The 26125-nt window shown below is 32.1% G+C and overlaps 3 protein-coding genes across 3 annotated transcripts; 2 read left to right on the forward strand and 1 right to left on the reverse strand.

Moving 5' to 3' along the window:
• Positions 1-1161: 1161 nt before the first annotated feature.
• LOC140838347 (uncharacterized) lies at positions 1162-11514 on the forward strand. The gene is made up of 16 exons (XM_073204573.1): positions 1162-1315; positions 7499-7634; positions 7734-7778; positions 7849-7923; positions 8060-8176; positions 8592-8708; positions 8774-8848; positions 8978-9052; positions 9129-9394; positions 9474-9677; positions 9757-9849; positions 9922-10023; positions 10120-10473; positions 10878-11114; positions 11205-11274; positions 11376-11514. Exons 2-15 carry the CDS (start codon positions 7523-7525, stop codon positions 11232-11234), a joined length of 1902 nt encoding a protein of 633 aa, XP_073060674.1. The 5' UTR covers positions 1162-1315; positions 7499-7522; the 3' UTR covers positions 11235-11274; positions 11376-11514.
• LOC140838348 (uncharacterized) lies at positions 5590-7299 on the forward strand. Its single transcript, XM_073204575.1, has 4 exons — positions 5590-6017; positions 6100-6408; positions 6485-6584; positions 6666-7299. The coding sequence occupies exons 1-4, from the start codon at positions 5593-5595 to the stop codon at positions 7296-7298; spliced, it is 1467 nt and encodes a 488-aa protein (XP_073060676.1). The 5' UTR covers positions 5590-5592; the 3' UTR covers position 7299.
• Positions 11515-15951: 4437 nt separating the features above from the next.
• On the reverse strand, positions 15952-17481 carry LOC140837671 (U-box domain-containing protein 29-like). The gene has a single exon (XM_073203784.1). It carries the CDS (start codon positions 17367-17369, stop codon positions 16062-16064), a length of 1308 nt encoding a protein of 435 aa, XP_073059885.1. The 5' UTR covers positions 17370-17481; the 3' UTR covers positions 15952-16061.
• Positions 17482-26125: the final 8644 nt, after the last annotated feature.

Genomic DNA, 26125 nt, shown 5'->3' on the forward strand with positions numbered 1-26125 from the left:
GGAATTGCATGGAAAACATTTTCTTAGACATGTCACTTTCTATTCTGCCATATATTACTTTTTAAATACAAAAAAAATATTTTAAAGATTATATATATTTGGTTAGAAAAGGTTTTGTTTGACTGATCAGACATAGGACCACGTCCCTTAATAATATTTTCTGTAAGATACACGTAGCCCCTGTTGGAATCACTAAATAAAAAAGGATAAATAAAAATCTGCAGAATAAATAAGTGCCACTATTTGCATGTATGGCATGGTGATGGTCTAACATAGATTTTTTATTTGGTCAATGTATACGTCAATTATTCAGACAGGGACAAACATATTCGTCGGAATAATAAGTTATTAAAGGTTATTATTTGTCTATATTGTATGCCTTTTGGGGGGAGGGGGGGGGGGGGGGGGGGGGGTGGGTTTGGGAAAAAATTTCAGTCACATATGTATAATTGGAAGCGATTAAAGAAGATACGTAGATTGTGCAAGAACACAAGCTAGATATCTATAAAGTAAATATAGATTCTTTCTGGCGATGCAAATGGTCAGTCGCTAACCTAGAATTCAACATTAGCTACGTTGGGAAAATTGTAATTGAAGTTCGAAACCTTATTGGATATAGTCAAGGCATAAACCTTAACTGTTAAGATATTGCAAATCGGTTGGATAGAGTTCATGAAAGTTGCAAATATAGATCACTTTGACAATCCTCCTACTTGAGTTATTTGTTAGTTCCAAATATCAATTTTAACATGATATATCAGAACTTAAGCACACCGTCACTACAAGAAAAAATAGCTATACTGACATTTTTTTAGTGACATTTTTAAAATAATGTCGTTATTACATACATATCATGACATTGGTTACACATAAAATTTTTAATAAAAAAAATATTAAATTAGATATGTTATAATGACGTTTTTAATGAATGTCACTAAAAGTTCTTATGTCATTATTTTATATGGAGGGAGAAAATATTTTCCCCCTCCAAAATTTATCAAACATTTTTTCCCCTCCAAAATTTATCAAACCCAAATTAATTAGGAGATTTTTAAAGATTCGAGACTTTATTTCTAATTTATGTTAATAATAAAATAAGCCAAGGTAAAAACGTATTTCCATCAAGAAAATAAACTTATATGTGGATTGGGCCTAGATATTAATAACAGATGTCGCACTCATCCTCGTTTTCTCTCCTTCAACCGGCGATAAATTTCTTTCCATCTGCAATCCTTCCTTCTTAATTTCTTTTTCCATTCAGAATTGTGAAAGATTGGAGTCACGGTTCAGATTTACACGGCGCTTCTCATCTCCGGTAAGTTCCAAATTCGTGGTATTTGATTTCATTTATCTTGTAGGAAATTTGGGTCACGGTTTATCGATTGAACGGTCGAAAACACGGTCATAGCCGAATCACAATTACATTGGGTCACGGTTTGTTGTGAATTGGTTCACGATTTATTGTTCTGTGTTATTCTTTTTCCCTAAATTTCTGGACATTTTGTTTATGATATCTTGTTCCTTTTAACAACGATTTGTTAACGTGGTTCGCTTGATATCCCGTTCCTTGTAACAACGATTACTAGAAGGTTTACTGGTCTCATATCCTCCTTTTAAGTTTGCAATTTCAATACCCTGTTTGAGAACCTCTATAAAAGGATCCCCGACATTCATTTTTGTCAAAGATACTCGAGGATGGTGGTAAGATATTACCTGATTTCCCTCCATTGCTGGTGTTCTATCTGGAATTTGTTCGTTGCTATTTGCTGATAAATGACACGGCTATAATATGATATTAGTTTTATTGTCACAGCATGAGATCGCTGCTGTAGGTGTGAAGTGATACTTGATAATCTTGTAGATTGTTGTAGATCATTTTTGGTCGCTGAATTGAAGTTTGATTGAGTATTCTCAAATCCGTTTCTCCATTGTTTTACTTGCATTCATTTCCAGTTTTATTCCATCAGAATCCCTAGTTTATGCTAGGGATCCACGTTTCATTTACCTTCTGTAAATTATGTGCTTACCAATCCTGATCTTCGAGCCCGGTTTTCCATTTTTGGGGTCATTTCTGTATTCAAGTGTTCACAATGTATATTACACGTTTACATCTTTCATTGGGGTGGTTTAAACTCAAAGCTTAGCAAAGAGATTTTGGGAGGATATTATGTTGTATCTGGAACATTTTCGTTGTTCAAAACTACTAGTTCATTTTTATGATTATAGTCCCAATGCTTACCCAATCCAACACTTCAAATATTTCCTTCATTTTTCAAACAACATATATATTCTCCAGCACAACTAGGAGTACTGTTGTCTTACAAAGATAAAGCCCTACAACTAGGGGTGCAAACGAACCGAATCGAGCCGAATAATAGTAAAAAAGTCAGGCTCGAATTCGGCTCGAAATAGGTATATTCGAGTTCGAGCTCGATTCGAAGTTCGATAATTTCAAATATTTGGGCTCGAACTCGGCTCGAAATGAAGTTCGAGTTCGAGTTCGGCTCGAAATATTCGTGAACTATTCGAATTATTGCTCGGATATTAAGGTTTGAAAGCTCGAAATGCTCGAAATATTCGAAATGTATATATATATATATAATTATATTATATTAATAAAATATTAAGGCTCGCGAACTATTCGCGAGCTATCGAACAAAATAATTTGGGCTCGAGTTCGGCTCGAAAAAAAGTTCGAACGTGTTCGAGTTCGGCTCAAATTCGATAAGTTCGAATACGAATCGAATATTTATCGAGCCGGCTCGAAAAACTCGTGAACATGTTCGGTTCGTTTGCAGCCCTACCTACAACATTCATTAGCTTTAGTTTCTTAATTTGTCTTTCCCGTTTAATGTATATATAAAAAATATTTAAATTTTCAAGTGTTTTTATATATATAAAAAAATTATGGACGAATTCTGAATGTGATGTTTATCTGCTGTAGTTATTGTATCCACTTGGTGCTGCCAGGTTGGTGAATGTTTCATGTTTTATTATTATTAGATTTGGTCCATTCACCAGCTTTATTTACTCCGGCAAGTTTTTCACATTTAAGGTGTGCCCCAAAAATTTGACCTTATCTTTTGGCCATCATTTAATATTGGAGCTACAAAATGTTTAAACCTGGTCCAGTCTATATTGAAATAGAAGAGAGCTACTTTGTAAATAAAAGAAATTAAAAATATTCCCATTAATATACAGATTACAAATCGGTTAAAATAATAAATACCGATCTAATTTTATTTGTTCACTTGAAATCACTTTTAACAACTTTATTGTTCGGTTGCACATGGAGTTCTTATTTTACAAGGAAAGGTTACACATAGAGTTCTTATTTCTTACAAACAATAAAGTTGTTAAAAGACATATTATAAATTGGTGCGATCCTTGTGGCACCACAGTCCATGGTATAGATTGATTTTTTCAATATCACAAATCAATTTTGTGATTTGATAGCACCTTTTTAATACTTGACATTGTGTTTTGTGATATGTAGTAAACAAATTATGAAACATTTGCTCAGTAATTTACTATAATTTATATGTTGGTTGAATTGAATTATTTAAAAAGAAAAAATCTCTATGGGTTTGATGTTATTTGCATAGTGCGAGAAATTATGAAACATTTTCTTTTGTTCACGTATTTTTTTTGTTATTAAATTATTGTTGTGTTTTGAGACACTAATTGTATATATCTTGTTCGATATTTTACTCCCCACATACACATATTATATATTTGTTTGCTGAACTAATTTAAGTAGATCTTTTTACCAGAATTGTGATGGATAAAAGTTGGATGTTTTTGCCGAGACAAACCAAGGAATACAGGAAAGGACTTGAGAGTTTCTTAGATTTTGCATTTTCTAATGCGAACATAAATGGAATGATTGTATGTCCTTGTGCAAGATGTAAGATGGGCATATGTGTTTCAAGAGAGGATGCTTGTGATCATTTGACGGTTGATGGATTTATCAAAGGTTATACTCATTGGGTGGCTCATGGAGAGATATCATGTAGTGCATCTTCAATATCTAGTTCTGTTCCATCTCGTGATAGGGTAGATGATATGGAGGGATTAGTTCACGATGCTTTTGGGGTCCCACAAAATGATGGTGATACAATCAATACAGCAGGATTTGAAAAGGATAAAGAGATTCCAATCGGAGAGGCCGAGAAATTCTATAAACTAATTGATGATTCACAAAATGAGTTATATCCCGGATGCAAGAAATTCTCAAAACTTTCATTCATCATTCGCTTGCTTCACTTAAAATGTCTTGGAAAAATTACCAATAAAATCTTTGATATGCTTTTGGATTTGTTGACAGAAGCATTTCCAAATGCCATGAAAGATTTACCAAAGTCATACTATGAAGCAGAGAAATTGATGAAGCAATTAGGACTTGGTTATGAAAAGATCGATGCATGTCCTAATGATTGCACTTTATACTGGCGGTTGGACGAAGAAAGAGTTCGATGCAAAACATGCAACGAGCCTAGATGGGAAACATCTGAAAATGATCCTATTGGTGACAAGAGGAAAGTTGCACGCAAGGTTTTATGGTATTTTCCAATAAAGCCTAGGTTACAACGTTTGTTCATGTCCAGCAAAACAGCAGTCCATATGAGATGGCATTCTGAATCTCGAACGAAAGACGGTTACATGCGACACCCAGCTGATTCCCCAGCTTGGCAAACGTTTGACCATAACCACCCTGAATTCGCAAAGGATCCCCGAAACATAAGGCTAGGATTAGCTTCAGATGGATTTAATCCATTCAAAAATATGAGTGTGGCGCATAGTACGTGGCCAGTCATTTTAGTGCCTTATAATCTTCCACCATGGATGTGTATGAAACAACCATACTTTATATTATCATTGCTAATACCTGGTCCATCTGCTCCTGGAAATAACATCGACATCTACTTGCAGCCCCTTGTTGCAGATTTGAAGGATTTGTGGGAGGTAGGAGTGCAGACATATGATGCATCAACCAAGCAGAATTTTCAATTGAATGCCGCATTATTATGGACTATAAGTGATTTTCCTGGATATGCAACCCTATCTGGATGGAGCACCAAAGGTAAATTTGCATGCCCAGTGTGCCACAAATTTACACATTCACGCTGGTTAAAAAATGGCAGAAAATATTGTTATATGGGTCACCGCAAATTTTTGAACGGTGATCATGAGTTTCGCAAAGATGCTCAAAATTTTGATGGCACAGAAGAGTATGGAAGACCATCACCCATACTTTCGGGAGACACAGTGATCAACGAGTTGAAAAATTTTAATTTGAAATTTGGAAAAACAGTTGATGATAATCCAGAACTACCATTCAATTGGAAAAATTTGAGTATTTTCTTCGATTTACCATATTGGAAAGATAATGTGGTACGCCACAATCTTGATTTTATGCATATTGAGAAGAATGTGTGCGAATCAATTTGTGGGACACTGCTGAATATGGAAGGAAAAACAAAAGATAATATTAAATCACGTCTTGATTTGCAAGAAATTGGAATAAGATCAGAACTTCATCCTATTGAGAAAGGACCAAGTAGAGTTTATCTTCCTCCAGCATGTTAATCAATGGACAAAAATGAGAAGGGCACATTTTGCAAGGTTTTGAAAAAAGTTAAAGTTCCAGATGGTTATGCTTCTAACATTTCACGATGTGTTCAAATGAAACCGGCAAAATTAATTGGTTTAAAAAGCCATGACAACCATATTTTGATGCAGCAGTTGTTGCCGGTGGCACTACGTAGAACTTTGTCTAAATCAGTTCGGACTCCTTTGATTAGATTGAGTAGGTATTTCAGAGAGCTATGTTGTAAAGTAATATCTCCTACTGATGTGGTTCGTCTAAGGAAAGATATTGCGGTGATCCTCTGTCAATTGGAGAAGATTTTTCCTCCCTCATTTTTTGACATAATGATTCATTTGACTGTACATTTGGCTACTGAAGTACTACTTGCTGGACCAGTTTACTATCGTTGGATGTATCCAATTGAAAGGTAAAAACAAATATTATTGATATTGTTTTATTTAAATTATTATTTTCACTAAATAATAAAAAATTTATGTTTTTGGTTTAAGGTACTTGGGGACATTGAAGTCATATGTTCGAAATAGAAGTAGGCCAGAAGGATCCATTGCTGAGGGGTATTTGGCTGAGGAATGTTTGACATTCTGTTCTTTTTATTTAGCTGACTATGTAGAGACAAAATTCAATCAATCAACAAGAAATGATGAGACAGCTATCGGCTCAACATTCGCATTGGACGTGTTTACGGCCTCTGGTTATGCACTTGGAAAGCCCATTGCAACTAAGTTTGATGATGAGACATTAAAGAAGGCACATCAATATGTGTTATTCAACTGTCATCACGTACAATCTTATATAGAGTATGTGATTATATATTTCATTGTGTTTAAATATATAATCGTCGATGTTTATCAAATCATCTTTCTTAATTTGCAGTAAACACCGTCAGATTTTGAATCTTACTCATTCCGGTCTTCCACCACACCAAATTGAACGTATGCATAGTGAGTCTTTTGCCTCTTGGTTTGCCAAACATGTAAGTTTCTTTTGTAATTGTCATTAAGGTTAAATATTATGATTTTTATACATAATTTATCAATTTTTTCTTGTGTGATAGATTGAAAATACAAATCCTTCACAAGATGATCCAGTATCAAATGATTTGAAATCACTTGCCAGAGGCCCAAATTTCATAGGGATACGATATGAAAAATTCATTTCCAATGGATTTAGGTTTCATACAAAAGAAGTGGAACGCAAGAGAAAAACTCAGAATTGTGGTGTGATTGTTCGGGCTACCACTTCAAGTTATTCGAGTATAAGAGATCAGAATCCAGTATCAAGTGAACTTGATTATTATGGGATTTTGCAAAATGTGATTGAGTTAGATTATGAGGGAGGTCGAAGAGTTGTTTTATTTGAATGTGATTGGGTCTCCAAAGGCAAACGACTAAAACTGGATGAAGATGGTTTTATGTTGGCCAATTTTACAAATGTGAAGCGTCACAACGAGCCTTATATATTAGCATCCCAAGCCATGCAAGTTTTTTATGTGGAAGATCCAGTTGATTGTAATTGGCATGTAATTATCACCACCGATGCACGAGCAAAGTATAAAATGCAACCTATGGCAGATGTTGATACGTATCTTCAAAGTTGTATTTGTAATCCTGAAGACGAGAATGAACATGAAGAAGTCGTTTGGGTTCGGGATGATATTGCAGGAGTTGAAATTGATGTTGATGCATGATGAGATTTAGTTAATTATGAGATTTTTTCTTGCATATATTGTTTTTTATGTTTAGTTAATATGATATAAAGTGAAACTAGTAGAGTGGATTTGCTGGATACTAGAATAATAATAACATTATATATTTTTATTTCATTTTTCACTATGGATCTTTTATTTATCATATCAAAGGATATAACTAACTTTTTTTTATCTTCAAGTTGTGGCTCTTGCTCTTGATAGGAATGGCTAGTGAGGGTAAAACTGTTGGAAAACTTCATTTTCAACATCAAGATAAGGCAAATACACAATCTCGAATTATGATTGCCAATCACGCAGCTCGAAGTTCAAAAAAAGGTAGCATGTAACTTTATACATCAAGAATATGTTTGCTGATTTTGTATTACTCTTATTGGACCTTTTGATTTTGTCTGAATTTTATGTACTTTGTTCAAGTTGGTCTTGCAAGAGAACTCGGTAGCATGAATGATAGCGGAAAAGGTTAGCATTTTCTTGTTTATAATTAAAAACTCAACTTACTTATATTTTGGTGGTATCAAAACTTGTGCAGAAGTTCAAAACATACAAGGTATGTTGAATAACCAAATGGATGGAGTTTCAAAGCACCAACACAATGATTTACAAGGTATTAAATATAAAAAGATATGAAACTTATAGCATTTTATTTGAAACGATTAAGTTTGGATATGTATAATGCTTACTTCATGTTTTATTTATTCTATATAAAAGCATTTGTAATTTTTAACCTTTTCTTTTGATAGGAATGACTCGTAAGAGTAAATTTTTTGGAAAATCTCATTTTCAACTTCGAGATGAGGAAGATACACAACCACGTATCATATCTGCCAATCATGTAACTCGAAATTCAAAAAAAAGAGGTATCATCGCATTTTACACAAAAACAATCTGTTTGTTGCTTGTGTATAACTCTTATTTGATCTTTTGCATTTGTATGAATGTTTTATACTTTGTTCAAGTCAGTCTTGCAAGAGAACTTGGTAATAACATGGTAGCTAGCGAAAAATGTTAGGACTTTGTTGCTTATAATTAAAACTTAACTTGCTTATATTTTGGTGGAGTCAATACTTGTGCAGAATTTCAAAACATGCAAGGTATGCTAAATAACCAAAAGGATAAAGTTTCAAAGCAGCAACACAATGATGATGTACAAGGTATGATATATAAAAATATATGAAACTTAAGAATATTTTATTTCAAAAGATTAAATTTTGATATAATTCGGTATAATGCTTATAAATGCTTTATTTATCTTATATAACTTGTTTTTGATAGGAATGGCTCTTAAAAATAAAAATGTTGGAAAAACTCATTTTCAACTTCAAGATGAGACAAATATTCAACCACTGATTTTGATTGACAATCACACAACTCGAAATTCAAAAGAAAGAGGTAGCATCTTATTTATAATTATAAATTCAATTTGCATATATTTTGTTGAAATAATGCTTGTGCAGATTGTCAAAGCGTACAAGATCCATCAAGAAACCAAATAGATGAAGCTTCAAATCAAAATGACATTGAATTACAAGGTAACATCCTAAAAATTAAGATATAGAAAGACATGAAATTATAGTTTTTTAGTTCCGATGATTACATTTAGATATAACTTGTTATAATACTTACTTCATCCTCTATTTATCCATATAAAAAAAATACAGGTTCGACTTCTAGGATCACATTCAACAATAACCCACATGTTGAAAATGATTTTATGGACGAAGAATCTGATCAAGGTAACCTATACGAAAAATGTAATAACTCATTTCACTTTATTTATTCAATCATTTATTTATCTTTTTTTCCATCTAGATGTAGATAGCGAAAGTGAATCTCTTGACGCTGAGAAGAAAACTAGAGGCCCTACATTTATGAAAGAAATTTGGGGTAGACCTAGCACGCTGCCACGTATTAAGATTCAATGTGATGATATGGGACGTCCTATTGGATCAAGAAGAAATAAATTTACTGATTTTTTGGGTACTTTGGCAAGAAATGGTAAATTTTGTCCGATTGACGTGGAAGATTGGCATAAAATGCCCCTGGATAGTAAGAAAAAAATGCTAGATGTTATAAAGGTAATTGAAATGTTATTGAATAATTTTATTATTAAATAATTTTTTACTATGATGGTAAATTGTTTAAATGCCTTTGTAGGAAAAGTACGACCTTCCTCCTGGAACAGAAAGTTGGACGCTACGTTCAATAGGAACAAAATGGAGAAACTGGAAGTCAGAACTAAAAAAGAAGTATTATGATCCTGAGTTACCAATGCAAGTTCTTCTTGAAGAAAGAGATAAAAGAGCTTTTGTAGAACAATATGTGAAATTAGTTGCTCAGTGGAACTCAGAAAAATCAAAGGTATACAATATTTTATATGTTTAGAAAAATGTTCATGTAGACATTTGTCTTGTGTACCAAGTTGAATTTAATGTATCAGGAGAGAAGTGAAAAAAATAAGATTGCTCGGAACCAAAAGATAATGAATCAGACAACTGGAAGAAGATCTTTCGCTCAAGTGCAACAAAAATTGGTAATTTATCTTATTAATCTTATAATTCTACATGCATTAGAATCTACAAACTTTTAACAAATTACATATTAGAAAAAAGAAAAAGGGCGACCTCCATCAAGGGTTGAATTATTTCATGCTTGTTTCACTCATGCTAATGGAAGTCCCTCAGGCAACATTGTGGCAGAAAAATTGGTAAGTTGTTTTATAAACTTCAACTAGATTTCTTTCAAAGATATTTGTTTTCATAATCATTATGAATACATTATGGATTTTGATTTTTTGTTGAAGGCTGCAATGAAAGAACTGGAAAATCAACTTCCTGAAGATGAGGATGATCAAATTGGTCAAAATGACGTATTTGCTCAAATCATTGGACCAGATAGATCAGGCCGAGTGCGTATGCTTGGTGATGGTGTTAACCCATCTGATTTATGGGGAGAAGTTCCAAGCCGTAGTACATGCAATCGAATAGTGATGGAGCAAAAGACAAAGTTAGAAAAAATGGATGAGCAAGTTAGAAAACAAGGCCAACACATTGCAATGTTAGAATCAAAGATTTGCAATCAACCAAACCAAAACCTTGGTTCAAATTACAACAATATACAACACACAACATCCTCAAGTAGTCCATTATCTCCAAGGGTAAAGTCTTTTTTCTAGTTTTATTATTTTATTATTATATTGAGTTAGTACTTTATTGATTCAACATTGGCTTTTGGGTTTAAGAATATACGTTAGATCATCTAGTAGGCCTGGCGCGCCTATTCAATACATAGTGTGATATGATTCTTCTTTGAAAGATTAGTGAGTAAAAAATGGTATGGAAGAAACTGGTCTTTAGTACAGTTTGAATGTGTTTAATTTGTGTTCCATATTGTTTAACTTTTCTGGATAGTTTGCTGTCTTGAGTTAACTAATTTGAATGATGTTTCTTTATGTTTTTTTGTTTTCTGGCTAGCTAGACATACTCATTAGCATAATGGTTGTTGATGATTGTACTTTATAATTGTTTTTATCAAAACTTTCTCTTTTGCACTTTGATGTAGATTGGATGTTCTGTCTCAATAAAAATTCTATTTGATTCGACGAAAATTGTGGCAAAAGGAGTGGTTCGTAGCATGGATCCAAATACCGAAGTAGGAAGACAGACGTTGGGACGAAATTGGTGTGAAATACAAGTTCTAGTTGTCCTAGAACGGGAAGAGAGTTTGATTAGGCCATATGATCTTTTACAAAAGGTTGGGGATACGCTTGGAGGAATGATAGCTTGGTCTTGTCATTTGGTATGATATTCAACTTTTCAATTAACTAGTATTTATTATTATGTCCGTCATGTTAGTATCTTTTTAAACCAATATCAATTATATTTACAGTTGACAGTTAATGAGGAAGATTTCTACTAGGTGCATTTGGAAAAATAATAATTTTCCAGTTTATCATTTGGTATGATGATATTCACTAGTTGGAATTAAATTTTAATCTCTTCTATTTTGTGTTTCTTTAATTTTATTTCATTCATACAAATATATGAATTTTTATTGTAGGTGACAAGAATATTGGAATTTGATTAAGATGAGATGGTTGAATATGAAGATGCGTCACAAGTTTGCTTATGTTTTGCTTTAGAAGACTTAATTGTTTTGTTAGTTCTTAAAGTAAATACATTTGGTACATTTGTTGGGATATAGATGTTTTTCGAGAGACAAAATTTGTCGGTCTTACAAATTAATGATTGCAAAATTAATGACAATTATTGATTATCAATTTAATTTCTATTTTAAAATTTTCAATTTGTATTTATGTTAATTTGTTATATCCTTGAATATTATATCATGAAAATATTGAAAATCGATGGCATTTCATAAAATATGACATTTTTTATGTCACAATAGAACATTAAATCATGTACATAAAAAATGTCATTGTAAAACTCATATGAAGACATTTCAAAAAGTCATTATAAACAACTATTAATGACAATTTTCAATATCCTTATATACTAGTATAGAAGACATTTGTAAGTGTCATTACAGATTACATAATGAGACATTTTAAATTAACCTTTTAACATATCATTAGTGACATTTTTTATTGTCACTATAAATAATATACACGACACTTTTAGTTGTCGTTATAAATTATGTTAACTGACATATAAATTTGTCATTATTGCTATAATAGCAAGACATGTATAAATGTCTTTAAAACATGAGTTTTCCTGACATTTAAAATTGTCATTATATGAATAATTAGTAACACGTATGATGTTGTCATTAACATCTTATAATGACATTAAAAAATGTCAGGATGTTTAAGACGACATTGGAATAGACGACATTTGTTGGAGGTGTCACTAAAACTTAAATGTCACTAAATATTGAATATGATGACAAATATGAATGTCATCATAAGCATTTTTTCTTGTAGTGCGTTATGTGTTGGATTGCTTATAGTTGGGCCACCCGTTAATATCTTCACGTACCAGTTGTTCATTCATACACGTGAGAGTGTGTGTTAAGATGTCTCACGTCGGTTGGATAGAGTTTCTGAGAGTTGAATTTATGGACTTGGACAATCGTCCCTCTTGAGCTAGCTTGGGATTGAGTTAGCTTCCAGTCTCAATCTTAATATGGTAATTAGATCTCAGATTCCACTGTTATGTGTTGTACTGTCCATAGTTGCGTCACATATTAATAACTTCTCGCTCCGGTTGTACATTCCTGCGTGTGAGAGAGTGTGTTAAGATGTCCCACGTCGATTGGATTGAGTTCCAAGGAGTTGAATATATGGATTTTGAGTTTGATTTAGATCAAAGTCTCAATCTTAACATGATATTAGATCTCAGGTTCCATCGTTATGTATTAGACTGTTCGTAATTGAGTCACTCGTTAATAAAGATTACATAGTTTTACCAAAGGAAAGACAAAAAAAAACTTTGCCTCATCCTATCAAATACCGGCTGATATTTCAGTTTGAATCTATCTAGAATTTTTTATCTTAGATATATGTCAAATTCACATATATTATATAATTTATGCTTGGCAACTCCCAATACATTGAAATGCTACAAAAAAACGATGATGGTACTTCAACTTATATTTCTTATGGACTGTCTTATTTATACTATCTATATTGTTGTAAATAGGGAGCGTAAGATAACAATCTTGATGTCATGTAAATGATCCCTTAACACATCCTAAAATAAACTATAAAATGCCATAAATTTTGAAGATTACAAAAAAACTTATCTTACTTAAATAATTAGTTTAATTCAGTATAAAAATTTTAGTTTGAAATCTAAAGTATTTGTGTTGTTTTTTATGTTTTAAAAAAAAAAAAAATTTGCAGGTTGATCCGTCTAACAACTTACGACAAAACATGTCGGATTGAGGTTTTTCCAACCTTCTATATTGGTCAACCGAACTGCCTCACTCATTTGATGGCCGGCTGAACTTTTGATAACTCTTGTTGGGGTGAGCCGGAGAGGTATTAGAGTTCGATTCTAAATTTCGAAAATTTTACTATTCTTTGCTCGAGTTCGTGTTAGGATGAAAATATTCACTGACTCGAAAATAAAAATATTTCATATTCATCTTTCTATATTTTAAAACACGACCTATCATACAAGGTGTATTTATATATTTTTAATATATATTCTTCTATATATATTTATAAAACATAAGCATATCATACAAGTAGTTTTGAAGCGTCGATGACACAAAAACATATATTTTCACTTTTGGCCTAAAATATTTCCTTCAATGGAAATTCAATTATGGGTTTTCTTTTCGTCTTAATGCTGTACATAGTATTCTTGAATTGTCTGAATAATGTACATAATATTCTTGGCATTCACTGCATTTTGTCTATCCTATGCCACTTCACTCCCACTTTCCCCGTTCGTCACATTATCGACTTTCAATTTCAAAAATAGTAACCGGCTTTCATATCCATGCACAACAATTTAGGGTTTTTTTTAAAAAAATATATATATATTTTATCGAAGTCCATTGTTAGTCTTTTTTTTTCGAAATCCATCTTGTATGTATGTCAAAAACCGTGAGATCGTGAATGTTGACATCGAAATTTTTAAATGAAACTTGCATATTTGTCATGATATTTAAAAATAAAGTAATGCTACATGTACAACCAAATTTGTACGACAATTTTTATAACACAGAAAATTCAATACAGAAATTCAATTTATCAACATGATAAATTCAATGCAAAAGCTCACGATATAATAACAAAATCTCACGATTTAAGTATTGTATATATCGGTATACGATATTTTGGTTATATCTTTAGCATTATTCTTAAAAATATTATGTGGTATCTGGGATTGTCATTTTTCAGTTTACTATCGATTTGGAAATAAGTGAAATTTTTGCTCCAAAAATCAACGTCAGAATCCGAGGTTGCCACGCCACATTAGCAATTTTCGACGGACAAAAAATACAAAATACAGACCTGGCCCGTATAAAGGCCCATTTCTCTCTTACCTTTAAATTACTCACGGCCTTTTTTTAAGAATCTAAGTTTTCGATCAAATAATGGAAGCCAATTTAATGAGAAATTTAATTTTATATATCTAAAATATTTATATGGTTCTTTTTAGTGGAATTTTATATATCTAAAAAAAAAAGGTATGGTTTTTAAAATCTTTTCTCCCCAAAACTTTTTAAGTAGAATCGTTATTTTAAAAAATGGTTAAACTGATTTACACTTAAAAAAATCAATTTTTTTGTGGGTTTTTTTAGATTGCCTATTTGTTTAGTTTCTATCCCGATTTAAATATTAAAAAATTTAATATACCTTTATTTTTTAAAAAAAATATATCCAAAATATTAAAGCACATGTGAGTTGCTTAATTCGGGCCAACCGAAGTACCCCATTTAATAAAGAGACGTCCATTAGCAACCATTTGCTTCCACACATTTCTTTGCTATTTCACCCACCAATATCAGTTGTCAATGTTCTCTTTGAAAAACAAAAACAAAAAACAATTTATTCACTGAAATTTTGGATTTAATAAATCGTCATATCTAGATTTTTTTTGCAGACCCAACAATGAACAAACTAAAAAATTAATGAATAATTAAAAAAATGACATTTCAGATAATGTAAAAACTTGTGTGTGAGACGGTCTCACGGTCGTATTTTGTAAGACAGATTTCTTATTTGGGTCATCTATGAAAAATTATTACTTTTTATTGTTAATATCGATATGGTTGACTCGTCCCACTGATAAAAATTCGTGAGACCGTTTCATAAGAGACATAATTTTTAGACAAAAAAAAGGAATTTCCAAGTATTCATTTTGGTTCTATATACACAAACATAAATTGTATAAAAAATTTAGAATTTAACTTCGATGTTGGATGTAAAAAGTAGCCAAACGAGAACCATTGAGTCCCGTCACTTTGATTGAATACCAATTGAAAATTTTTGGAGTATTTGATTAAAGAAAACAAGATTTTAAAAACCCAAAAAATTATTGTTTTTAAGTTTGTCAAAAGATTGGTTGGGAATGGTCAAATCTGTAATAATCAATGGAAAAATATAGGCTTCGATTGGACCAGAATTAACATTTGCAGCAACTTGTCTCTTTCTTGATTGTTCAATATCCAAAGCAGCAAATATTATGTTTAAATTTAAATAATGTTATCAATTGAATAAATACATTTTTAAAAACACCTCGAAGAAGTCAAAAGACGAACTTGAACCCAAAATTTTTTCAAACTCAATTTGATTTACCACATGAATTTTGGGGTCTCATCCAAACTTACATTTGACAAACAATTTTACAAAACTTTGATTTTCTTGTTTTGGGGAATAAATGTCAATCAAAATGATGAGACATCAAATCAACAACCTAATTCATATGCACTGCACGCACCCATCCAATCAATTTAAAAAAGAATATATGTTTTGTGAGACGGTCTCACGAATATTTATCAGTGAGATGAGTCAACCCAATCGATATTTACAATAAAAAATAATATTTTTAGCACAAAAAATAATAATTTTTCATTAATGACCCAAATAAGATATCCGTCTCACAAAATACGACTCGTAAAATCGTCTCACACGTATTTTTACCTTAAAAAAATAAGGTATATTTTATAGTTTAGATTAGATAACAAAAATCTATTCAAATTTACAAAAGATATATAAAATAAACAAATCTGTTTTTCAATAAACTAACCAAAGCCTAAAAATCCCACAAATCAAAACGGCATAATGTGACTAGTTTTTGTATCGTAACAGGAAAGGCAACAACTCTTAGAATTGCATCGAAACATTTTAAGCAAATCACCGCACATTTGCCTAACACACGGCGAGCAATTGCTCTGCAGCAGCAGCAAAATCTTGGCCACGCCGCTGCTCTCCGCGACAGCAGCCGCTACCCTATTCTCGCCGGAGAAACAACACAGGCTCCACAACAATGTCACGGCGAGCTCAGTCGCCGCATTTGAGACCTTCAGCACCTTCTTTAATATCGCCTGCACGCACAACTCATTCCCGCAAATCTCGTTCCTCCCTTCTCTGCTACTCGACGCGATTTCGAGGAGCTTGAGTACTTTCTCCGTCAATGGCGGACTCAATTCCGGTTCCGACAGGGCCTTTGTGAGCGCTTTCACACCGCCTACACGCACCATTTTAGATATATTTTTCTTGAAAACAACCATTCGGGACAAAAGATTAAGGGAAGCATCTAATGCATTAGCACTCCAATTCGAGCTGACTATTAATCTTAGCAGCTCAAAATACATCTCATCGTCTTCTGGGATTAAACTAGATTGCTCCATTTTCGAACCCAAATGCGTGGACATGAGTTCGAGAAATTCTACCACCGCGATTCTTAACTCCAATCTTCCTTGCTTTAAGCACGTCAAAATTATTGTTTTAAAATCATACTTCCACGTTTCAGTCCCTGAAAACATAGCATTATCTCTTCCTTCGGAATCAATTTTCACTTGATTCTTTAAGATTACGTTACAAAACAAAATAATTTTCTCCAACAAACATAAATCATTCAAAGATTGCTTCTTTCCGACAAGGGACACGAGCAACGGCAAAACCCTTCCGCCTGCCTCCGTCACACCCTTCCGATTGTCAGACGCTTCGTTAACAAATGAAATAAGCGTGGATAGATTATGACTGATGGTATGAAGTCGAGGGAAAGGGGTATTGTGAATCATTTTCAGGTCGATTTCTAGCTGGAGGATGATCTGTTCTGCTTGGTCTGGAGAGAGTGATTGGGGCGAAGGAGGATGATTCTCGGGGAGATTCAAAACCGATTCAGACCAAATTTTGATGAGCCGATGGAGGGTGTGATTGGGGACGAGCTCTTTAGTAGGAAGCTGCTGCATGGTGGCTGGACAGGTGTTGTTCCCGGCGTCGAACCACCGCCGAATGCTGCCGCGGTCGTACGTGACGCCGGTGCACAAGCTGACTGGGGATTTCATGACTTCCAAGGAGATGGGGCACCGGAAATAACTGGGCACCGTTATGTGCAGATCATCCCTCACCATGTTAGAGCGCTTGTTTTAGAGAGAGAAGGGAGACAAACAACAGGAAGGGCACAGTGGAGGTTCCATTAAGAAAGAAAGAGAGTCAGAGGTGTGACGTCATCGGACTTCCTTTATAGTTTATATATAGAATTGAAAATGAAAATCATATTTTGGAAAAAGAATTATTTTTGTTTAAATAATTATTCAATTGTGAAAATTGAAGGTTCGAAATGTGAAGATCTCACCCAATGATTCTTGCATTTGATGGACGACGGTGATTTAAAAGGTGGTGGTTCAGCCCATTACAAAAGTGGGCTCCAGAGGAAAGCACGGGGGCCCAATTTCGGTTCTGTTTGTCGGTCCATCACATCAGGAACTCGGTGAGTGAGTGGACACGAAACTCACAAGTTATTAATCCACTTCTTAATTACAAAAATTGGTAATAATTTAGGTTTCCTTTCTTTTTCCCTTTTTTTTAAGGAAATTGTCACATTAAATTTATTACTTACTTTCTCAATGCATTGCTAGGCATTTAATTAAATCTAAACACTTGTGGTGAGAAATTAAATCCCAAGTCTTATTTATAATTTTCATATAAATAACTATATGTATTTAAAACAGTTAAATTAAATTTAATAAATAATCATTTTTTTTATAATTCAAATAATAATTTTTACCAGCTATCGACAATGCACGGACAAATATAATAATAATTTGATTTGACGATCGTGACTAATAAGACATGATGACTAATGAGTGATTATTGTGGTGGATAATAATGGAAGTTGCTTAGTGGTATCCCTTCAAACAAATTTTGATGACTACGTTTCTCGGATTAATTTTAACTCAGTCTCGTAAGTTATGAAGTTACTGTTTTAATTTATATAAAAAAAAGTTTGAACATGGTTTTAAGGTAAAATGTATATATGTTTAGGTTGAAATTTTGAATTAAATTTAAAGTTCGAATGAAGATAATGAATATGGCAATGTCTTTTGACTCTTTATATTCTTGAATTAGTTGTGGCTCATGATTATAAGAGTGACTTTTGACTTTTCATATTCTTAAGTTAATTGCAAGATCTTGCATTATTTTTTGTCCGCATTTTTTAGCTTATAAATAATGTGTTAATTTCTTTAATCCATATATAAAATATGTTTCTTACAAACACACTCAAGATCTCATTAAAGCATTCTATTACATTTCATATTGTTAGATTTTAATTTGGCATTCGTTAAGCTTTGATAATAAAGTGAATGTATGTTTTCAATTCGCCGGTAGTATAGTTACTTCGTGCCAAAATGCTGCAAGGTTTTGTTGTTGTATCATGGGAAATAGTTGAGTGTCTTGATCCTTGAAAAACTTTGGGAGGAGACAAATTTGTTTTGAGAAAAATGTACTTCGTTCAGCCCTCAGTTGCTTTACTGGTTTCTTATTGTTTTATATACTCGATATTTATACTTCCAATTGCACACTGCTTTTGTTTAGTGCTATGTATGTATCTATATGATCCTATTTTTTGCTTACTGTTTTATAATGGTTGTTTTCATATTTCGAATTTTAGTATTTTAAGTAAGAGTTTATACATCTTTTTAAAAAACTTATGCGAGTAATTATGTTGATTAATTTCAATTGCTCCCACATTTTTTATTCACAAAACTTATTTTGACATGGAAATAATTGTGAATAATAGATATGAATAATAGCGTAGAAACATTTTAAATGTTTCAGGAAAATAATAGATGTGTTTCTCATTAGATATCTCGTATCGGCTGAATTAAATTTTAAAAAATTGTATATATATGATATTAGAAAATCACCTCCTTGAGACAGTTATTAGGGGTAGAGTTAGACAAAATCCACAATCGTAACATAGTATCATATCACATATAACATATTCCCCATTATATATTAGACTATCTTATGAGCTCCGCTAAATTTCATGTAAACTTAACGATATTCATTTCTTGACGCGAGTGAGTGTGTTAGATATCTCATAACAATTGAGTCAAGTTTTTGAGAGTTTCTATATTTATCATATCACATACTCACTATTATATTACATTATGTTTGTTTCTAATATAACTACAAATAATGATATTTTTGCAATGAAAATAAAATTTGGACGTAAGACAATATATTTCATGGGTCGAGTTAAAAATTTTCTCACAAAATTGACTCATAAGATGATCTCACATGAGTTTTTACTTCAATTGAAACTTCGTTTTTTTCACTTTCGAAAAATGAAATGAAATGAAATGAAACGAAAGTAGAAAGAATATTTCCATCCGTTTCCACATGGTGGATCGTATTTAATTACTACTTATTATAGTCGTTAAAAATATATGAATAAATTCTTATATTTTATTACACATGACCCCATCAACGTAATCCATTTAAAATTATCCCGGATACTCTTATTATAATAAAAAAAATTATAAGATAACATGATTATTATCGTTACAAAATGTTCCATTCGAAAAATACCACACGTAGATTACATGGTTGTGAATGTAAATGAGGGACCCCGGCTCTAGTATAATTACGACAATCTAATAGGAAAAGTCCACAATGGTTTAATTTTTCAAAATGGGACAAAACCCAAAACAGTTTGCTTAAAATATTAATTTTCAAAACGAAGTCATGTCTTCGTCACTGGAACTATACTCGATAGTGTTTGATCGAATCCAGACACACGTATATTTCATAGAAATATTAGATAATTAAATACAATTTTTTTTAAAAAAATTAGCAATTTTTAATATTGAAATGAGAACATAAGGTAAGTTAATGTAAAGGTAGATATAACTAATAATTGATTAATTAGATAAGATAGAGTGTTATTAAACTTTTTGAAGCAATTCATAGAGGCAAAAACTTGTGTGAGACGGTCTCACAGATCGCATTTTGTGAGACAGATCTCTTATTTGGGTTATCCATGAAAAAATATTATTTTTTATGCTAAGAGTATTACTTTTTATTGTGAACATCGGTTATTTAGGTCATCCATGAAAAAATATTACTTTTTATGCCAAGAGTATTACTTTTTATTGTGAATATCGGTTATTTGGGTCATCCATGAAAACATATTACTTTTTATGCTATGAGTATTATTTTTTATTGTGAATATCGGATATTTGGGTCATCCATGAAAAAGTATTACTTTTTATGCTAAGAATATTATTTTTTTATTGTGAATATCGGTAGGGTTGACTCGTCTTACAGACAAAGATTCGTGAGACCGTATCACAAGAGACCTACTAATTCATATAACCCAAAAATATTTAATATATGTAATATGAAAAATAATTTAAAGTTCCTTGTCAATGCAAGATAACCAAATGGGTGCGGGTGCTTTCTCAGCCAATTTTAGAATAAATTTTGTGGGATTTACAAGACTTAATATAAGAAATTGAATATTTACAAAAGCTGAAATTGTAATTGTAAATTTTTCAAAGGTACGATGCTTTAGATTGGGTTTTTGACTTTTATACATAAAATTTGATTTTGATTGATGAACGAGTCAAATTAAACGTTGATAAAGTATTAACTAACGGGGCCCAATTTTTGACGTAGTTGTTTGATCTCCAACTAATCAATTAATGTTACCAAATGAAGCACACTCCAATGCCACTTTTGACTGTGCTGCACAAAACTTGATTTACCAAAAGTAGGGTTTTATCGTGTCACTTTTTACTTTGATATATATGTTAGTCAAATTGTTAATAATAAAAATATAGAAGTAGCTAGAGAACGAAAACAATCTCGTAGAGATACAGAGAGAGCAGCATCTTCAAGAGCTAGCCATATTTATCTAATTATACTCAATATAGCAATCTATAAATGAAAATTTTTTGAACCACTGTCGATGAGTAAGTATCCATGTTCTGCAGGGAGAATTCATCCTTTGGGCAGGCCTTGTTGAGGTCTCGGCAGTCGACAATCAAAAACAATATACGAAAATGAGCATACTATTGAACGTATGAATATCGACGGTGCTTCGAGGATCTCGACGGACAACTGTTTCCTATGATACAACGGCAAAACCTTACAACAACTTAGCACGAAGTAACTATACCGGCGAACCGAAAACATACGTTCACTTTATCACCGAAATTTAATGGAGGCCAAATGAAAATCTAACAATATGAAAATCAAGAGAATGCTTGAAAGAGATCTTGATTGTTTGTGAAAACTATTTTTTTATGTATATGGAATCAGGAAACGAACATTAGTTATAAACCCCAAAATGCACACCAAGAGTAATGCAAGATCAATTAACTCAATTAGTCTTCCCATTAACTCAAGAATATGAAGAGTAAAAAATTTTCAATTAACTCGATAATGTGGAAAGTCAAAAAACACTTCCACAATAATGAGCCACGACTATCTAAATAATATGGAGAGCTAAAATACACAATCACATTCATGAGACATAATTTTTATTCAATCTTTAAATTTACATGCGTACGTATAATGTCATCTCATCACCTCCACATAAAAATCAGAGCTTGTCTTCTGTTCTTAGGTTCAATCATAGGCATAAAATTCAATGCAAAACAAGACAACAGTGTATTGTGGTACACACCTATCTGTATGTATTTACTGTTGTCCATCTACGACAGTACGTGACAATTGGGTTCGAGTCAGATTTTAGTCAAGAATATCTTCTTTTCCTATAATTGAAGTGGTATGTGGCTGAACCCATATGTCAAAACCCACTTTAGTTTATACATTTTTACCACAAGCAAAAAGCAGAGACATGCTGCATGTATCAAATTAATTCAATTGGATTTAAGAGTTAACTTTTAATTTCTTAGGGTTCTTAATAAACAGTTATTGAAGTATATGATTAAAACCTCTGTCAAATTTGTCAGATATTTCTCATCGGCCGATGAATGCGAAGTCAAGGAATTATTATGGAGTTTTGACTTTTGGCCACTTATCAGATCACGCGTCAATAAGATAAATCACAATATACTTAACTTGTATATTGTGACATTGTCAACTATAGTCCACAATGAGTACGGTTTTTAAAAAAATGGAATTCAACCCAATTAGCGACGGTTTTATAAACCATTGTCGTTTGTCCAAAAAATACGTTAATCGACAATGATTTTTCAAAAACCGTTATCGATTATCTAAAAAAACACGTCAAAAGACAACGGTTAACGGTTTTTAAAAAACCGTTGTCGTTGACTCTCTAAAAGACAACAATTTTTCCTAAAACCGTTGACCCTCTACGACAACGGTTTTCATCAAAACCGTTGTTAAAAACTATACGACAACGGTTTTTCGTAGATACGTTGTCGTTGGACGTTTTTTTTGTAGTGCGTGCTGTAAATTTTGAAATTTTACGTATAATCTTGATTTAAAAATGTGGTATATTACACTATTCAAAGCATTCCCGGAAAGAAAGCCGGTGTTCGAGGGATGTCCGTGCGAGGAATTCCTGCCTTGCAACTCCAACAAATCTTCTCGGATTGTTCCTCAATTAAAGGCAAGCTGCTCTCCTGCACGTAAACGTACGCGACCACAGTGCTTAGTAAAAAAGAATTAATAGTACCAATTTTCATAGCTCGGCCATCACCCTACCACGGGCGCCTCGAAATTGAGGAAAACCAAAAAAGATCTGATGACAAAATAATAAATAATACATATTGTGCGCTTTTTACACGAGATGATCACATGATCATCTAGTTTAATCTGAAAACTTTTTGAATTTATCTCATATGGTGTGATGTCCACAAGATTATCACACGATCATCTCGTGTAAAAAATACATATCACCAAATGCTGTCTTTTCAACATAGTAGATGATCAAAATCCATCCAATTGATCATGCTGATACCTTAGTTGTGCATTAATCTCATATGGGAGCAACCCCAACCTAACCATAACAACATCGCCTTATTTAATTTTTGCCTAAGTCTCGCTTTCAATTTTTAAATGTTATTGTCACCTTTACCATCCCATCTTTAGTCGAACTGCCTAACTTCAATTCAATGGAAGTCCATTTCACCTTTCCCCCTTTTCTCCTCTTCGTTTTCGTAGTTACATAGTGTTGGATAATGATAGAAAAGCACCTCTCTTTATTACAAATAAAAAATATTAATTTATTGTTTCCAATTAATTTTTTTGAATGATTGATACTTTTCAAATATCGGAAATTATTGTCAATTGAGCCACGGTGTATTCGAACATAAAAAGGGCTAAAATCATCAAAAGAAGACACAACTCTCTTATAGCATTGTCGAATGTCGATTATATAGTCTATATTAATGAGATTGGATTCAATATGTTTTTGAAGCCTAAGCTTTAGTACTTTTTCACGTTTCTAATAAGCTCAAATTTTTATATTTAATAATGCCATTAATACATATATTATAAATAAGTAGGTCTCTTGTGAGACGGTCCCACGAATTTTTATCTGTGAGACGGATCAACCTTAACGATATTCATAATAAAAAGTAATACTTTTAGCATAAAAAATAATACTTTTCATGGATGACTCAAATAAGAGACATGTCTCACAAAATATGACCTGTGACACCGTCTCAGTCTCTCAGACAAGTTTTTGCCATTAGAAATTTGTGACATGTGCTGATATGTACATATCATTATTAAAGAAAAAATGTTTATTATTAATTTATATAAGTTCTTACGAAGACATTGTTATTTTGATGAGAAATTTTTTATTTTTGGGTGTGTGATTGTGTGTGTATATATATATATATATATATTATCATTTCATATTATTTCTTTCATTCATGCTACACAGCTATGGGGACTCGTTAATTTTTTTTTTCCCTAGCTCTTACCAATTCTTTCTTTTCAATCTTAATGTAACAATTAGGACCCATGTCAAAATTTCTCAAAACTCTCTCCCTCCCTCTTTTTCTCTCTGAAATCTATTATGAAAAATCCAGAAAATCGAAACTGAAATAAATTATTCAAATTTCTTGTTCTTCCGAACTCCACAAAACCCTCGAATCAAACAAAAACAAAATCCCTTTTAAACTTTCCGTCTGTCTTGTGACATCTTGCTGTATAGTTCTGTATAATGAACAGTTGCGGCAGACTGCTACTTCTTACAGTTTTACTTGTGGTTCTGCTTTCTGGTAATTGCGAATGCTCGAGACCGATTAGTACGTTCAAATTCAGACCGAAATCCGAGAATTCAGGTCATTTCTTGAACTTCATGCCCAAAAGATGGGTACCTGCTTCTGGCCCCTCAAGGAAACACAACGAGCTTGGCTTACAAAACTGGAGATATCCTTGAAGAATCTGCATGAGGAAAAAGGTTATATTTTTTGGTAATCTGTAGCCAAGAAGAAAGGGATCGGAATTAGTGGGAAAATCATGTATATATACGTATGTACTTGTTTCATCTTGAAAATATCCCACTATATATATATTATTTTGGCTGTGTATTTTTGGGGTTTCAATTCTTGATCTGATTTTCAATAGATAGTTTATGTTTTCTGCTCCATTATACCTCTTGGAGATATCGAATGGTAAATCAAATGCTTCAATTATTCCGTTTATTATCTTCATTTTCATCGTGAAATTACTCCTTAAACCTGCTAATTTATTATCTTTGTTGAAATGTCTATGTCGGAATATCCGTAATTTTTTTAGTGGGCTTTTGTTTGTAATCAGTGCGATTAATTATATAGCTTTAAATTTTTGATTATAAAGAATATCAGACATTATAAAATTTTACTTTTGGTTATTTTTTACTTTTAAGTAAATGATTGTGTTTTTATTCTTAATCTACTGAAGATACTTACGGAGTTACGGTGATACATTTCGATTTTATCAGGAATATCAGACATTATAAAATTTTAATCTACTTAGACAATATGACATTGGTGACGAATTTATGGTTATAATTAAGTGATAAATGAGAAAAGAAACATTAATCAATAAATGATGTATAAAAATATTGTTTTACATGCAAGAAAATTTTAACGACACCCAAAATTTAAATATATGTTGAGGGCAAATTGATCTTGCGTGACACGGTATCATGGATCGTATTTTGTGAGACGAATCTTTTATTTGAGTTATCCATGATAAAATATTATTTTTGATGTTAGTATTATTTTTTTGACATGTCTCATATATAAATATTTGTGAAACAAGATCGTTTCACTTTAAACTTAATTTATTTTGAGATGTGATGGTTGTGTGGTTCGGTCAATCCTTGGGATTTTTGGACAACGATTTTCTATCATATGACAGCTTGAAATCAATAAAGAAAATTTAATGGTCGCAATGCACACGTAAACTCCTTTATATATATATATATATATATATATATATATATATATATATATATATATATATATATATATATATATATATATATATATATTCCTTTTTCTTATTGGATTTTTTCGGTGCACGTGATGTTTTTTCTTATTTTCCCATTTTTGGACGCCAATGGTTGTCTAAATCCCAATACTATTATGACAATTTTTTTTCTTAAATAGGTTCGATCGAGTAGCTAGGCTTTTAAAAAATTTACTATTAATTTATGGGTTAAAGTTCTCGAATGTATTAAATTAATAATTTTATCCCGGAAATAAAAATCTTAAAATAAAAGCTCACCACGTGTAATTACTAGAATAACTTATTGCTTATTTTGCACCCTAATTTGTTTAGATGTATACTTAACGGCTTAACAATATTTGTATCAAAAGTATTACGAGTTAATTTCGTAAGAGACCGATTAAATTCATGAAGAACAAAAAAATACGACTCGTGAGACCGT

Source organism: Primulina eburnea, chromosome 8 (assembly GCF_022965805.1).
Source record: "Primulina eburnea isolate SZY01 chromosome 8, ASM2296580v1, whole genome shotgun sequence".
NCBI classification, from domain to species: domain Eukaryota; kingdom Viridiplantae; phylum Streptophyta; class Magnoliopsida; order Lamiales; family Gesneriaceae; genus Primulina; species Primulina eburnea.

What these genes read in the sequence shown, in the direction of transcription:
- LOC140838348 (XM_073204575.1), top strand. Translation starts at nt 5,593, where the DNA reads ATGGACAAAAATGAGAAGGGCACATTTTGCAAGGTTTTGAAAAAAGTT. An exon ending in TGGATGTATCCAATTGAAAG is followed by an intron (nt 6,018 to 6,099) that starts GTAAAAACAAAT and finishes TTTTGGTTTAAG; the next exon opens with GTACTTGGGGACATTGAAGT. An exon ending in CCTCTTGGTTTGCCAAACAT is followed by an intron (nt 6,585 to 6,665) that starts GTAAGTTTCTTT and finishes CTTGTGTGATAG; the next exon opens with ATTGAAAATACAAATCCTTC.
- LOC140838347 (XM_073204573.1), top strand. Translation starts at nt 7,523, where the DNA reads ATGGCTAGTGAGGGTAAAACTGTTGGAAAACTTCATTTTCAACATCAA. An exon ending in TCGAAATTCAAAAAAAAGAG is followed by an intron (nt 8,177 to 8,591) that starts GTATCATCGCAT and finishes TGTTTTTGATAG; the next exon opens with GAATGGCTCTTAAAAATAAA. An exon ending in AAATGCTAGATGTTATAAAG is followed by an intron (nt 9,395 to 9,473) that starts GTAATTGAAATG and finishes ATGCCTTTGTAG; the next exon opens with GAAAAGTACGACCTTCCTCC.
- LOC140837671 (XM_073203784.1), bottom strand. Translation starts at nt 17,369, where the DNA reads ATGGTGAGGGATGATCTGCACATAACGGTGCCCAGTTATTTCCGGTGC.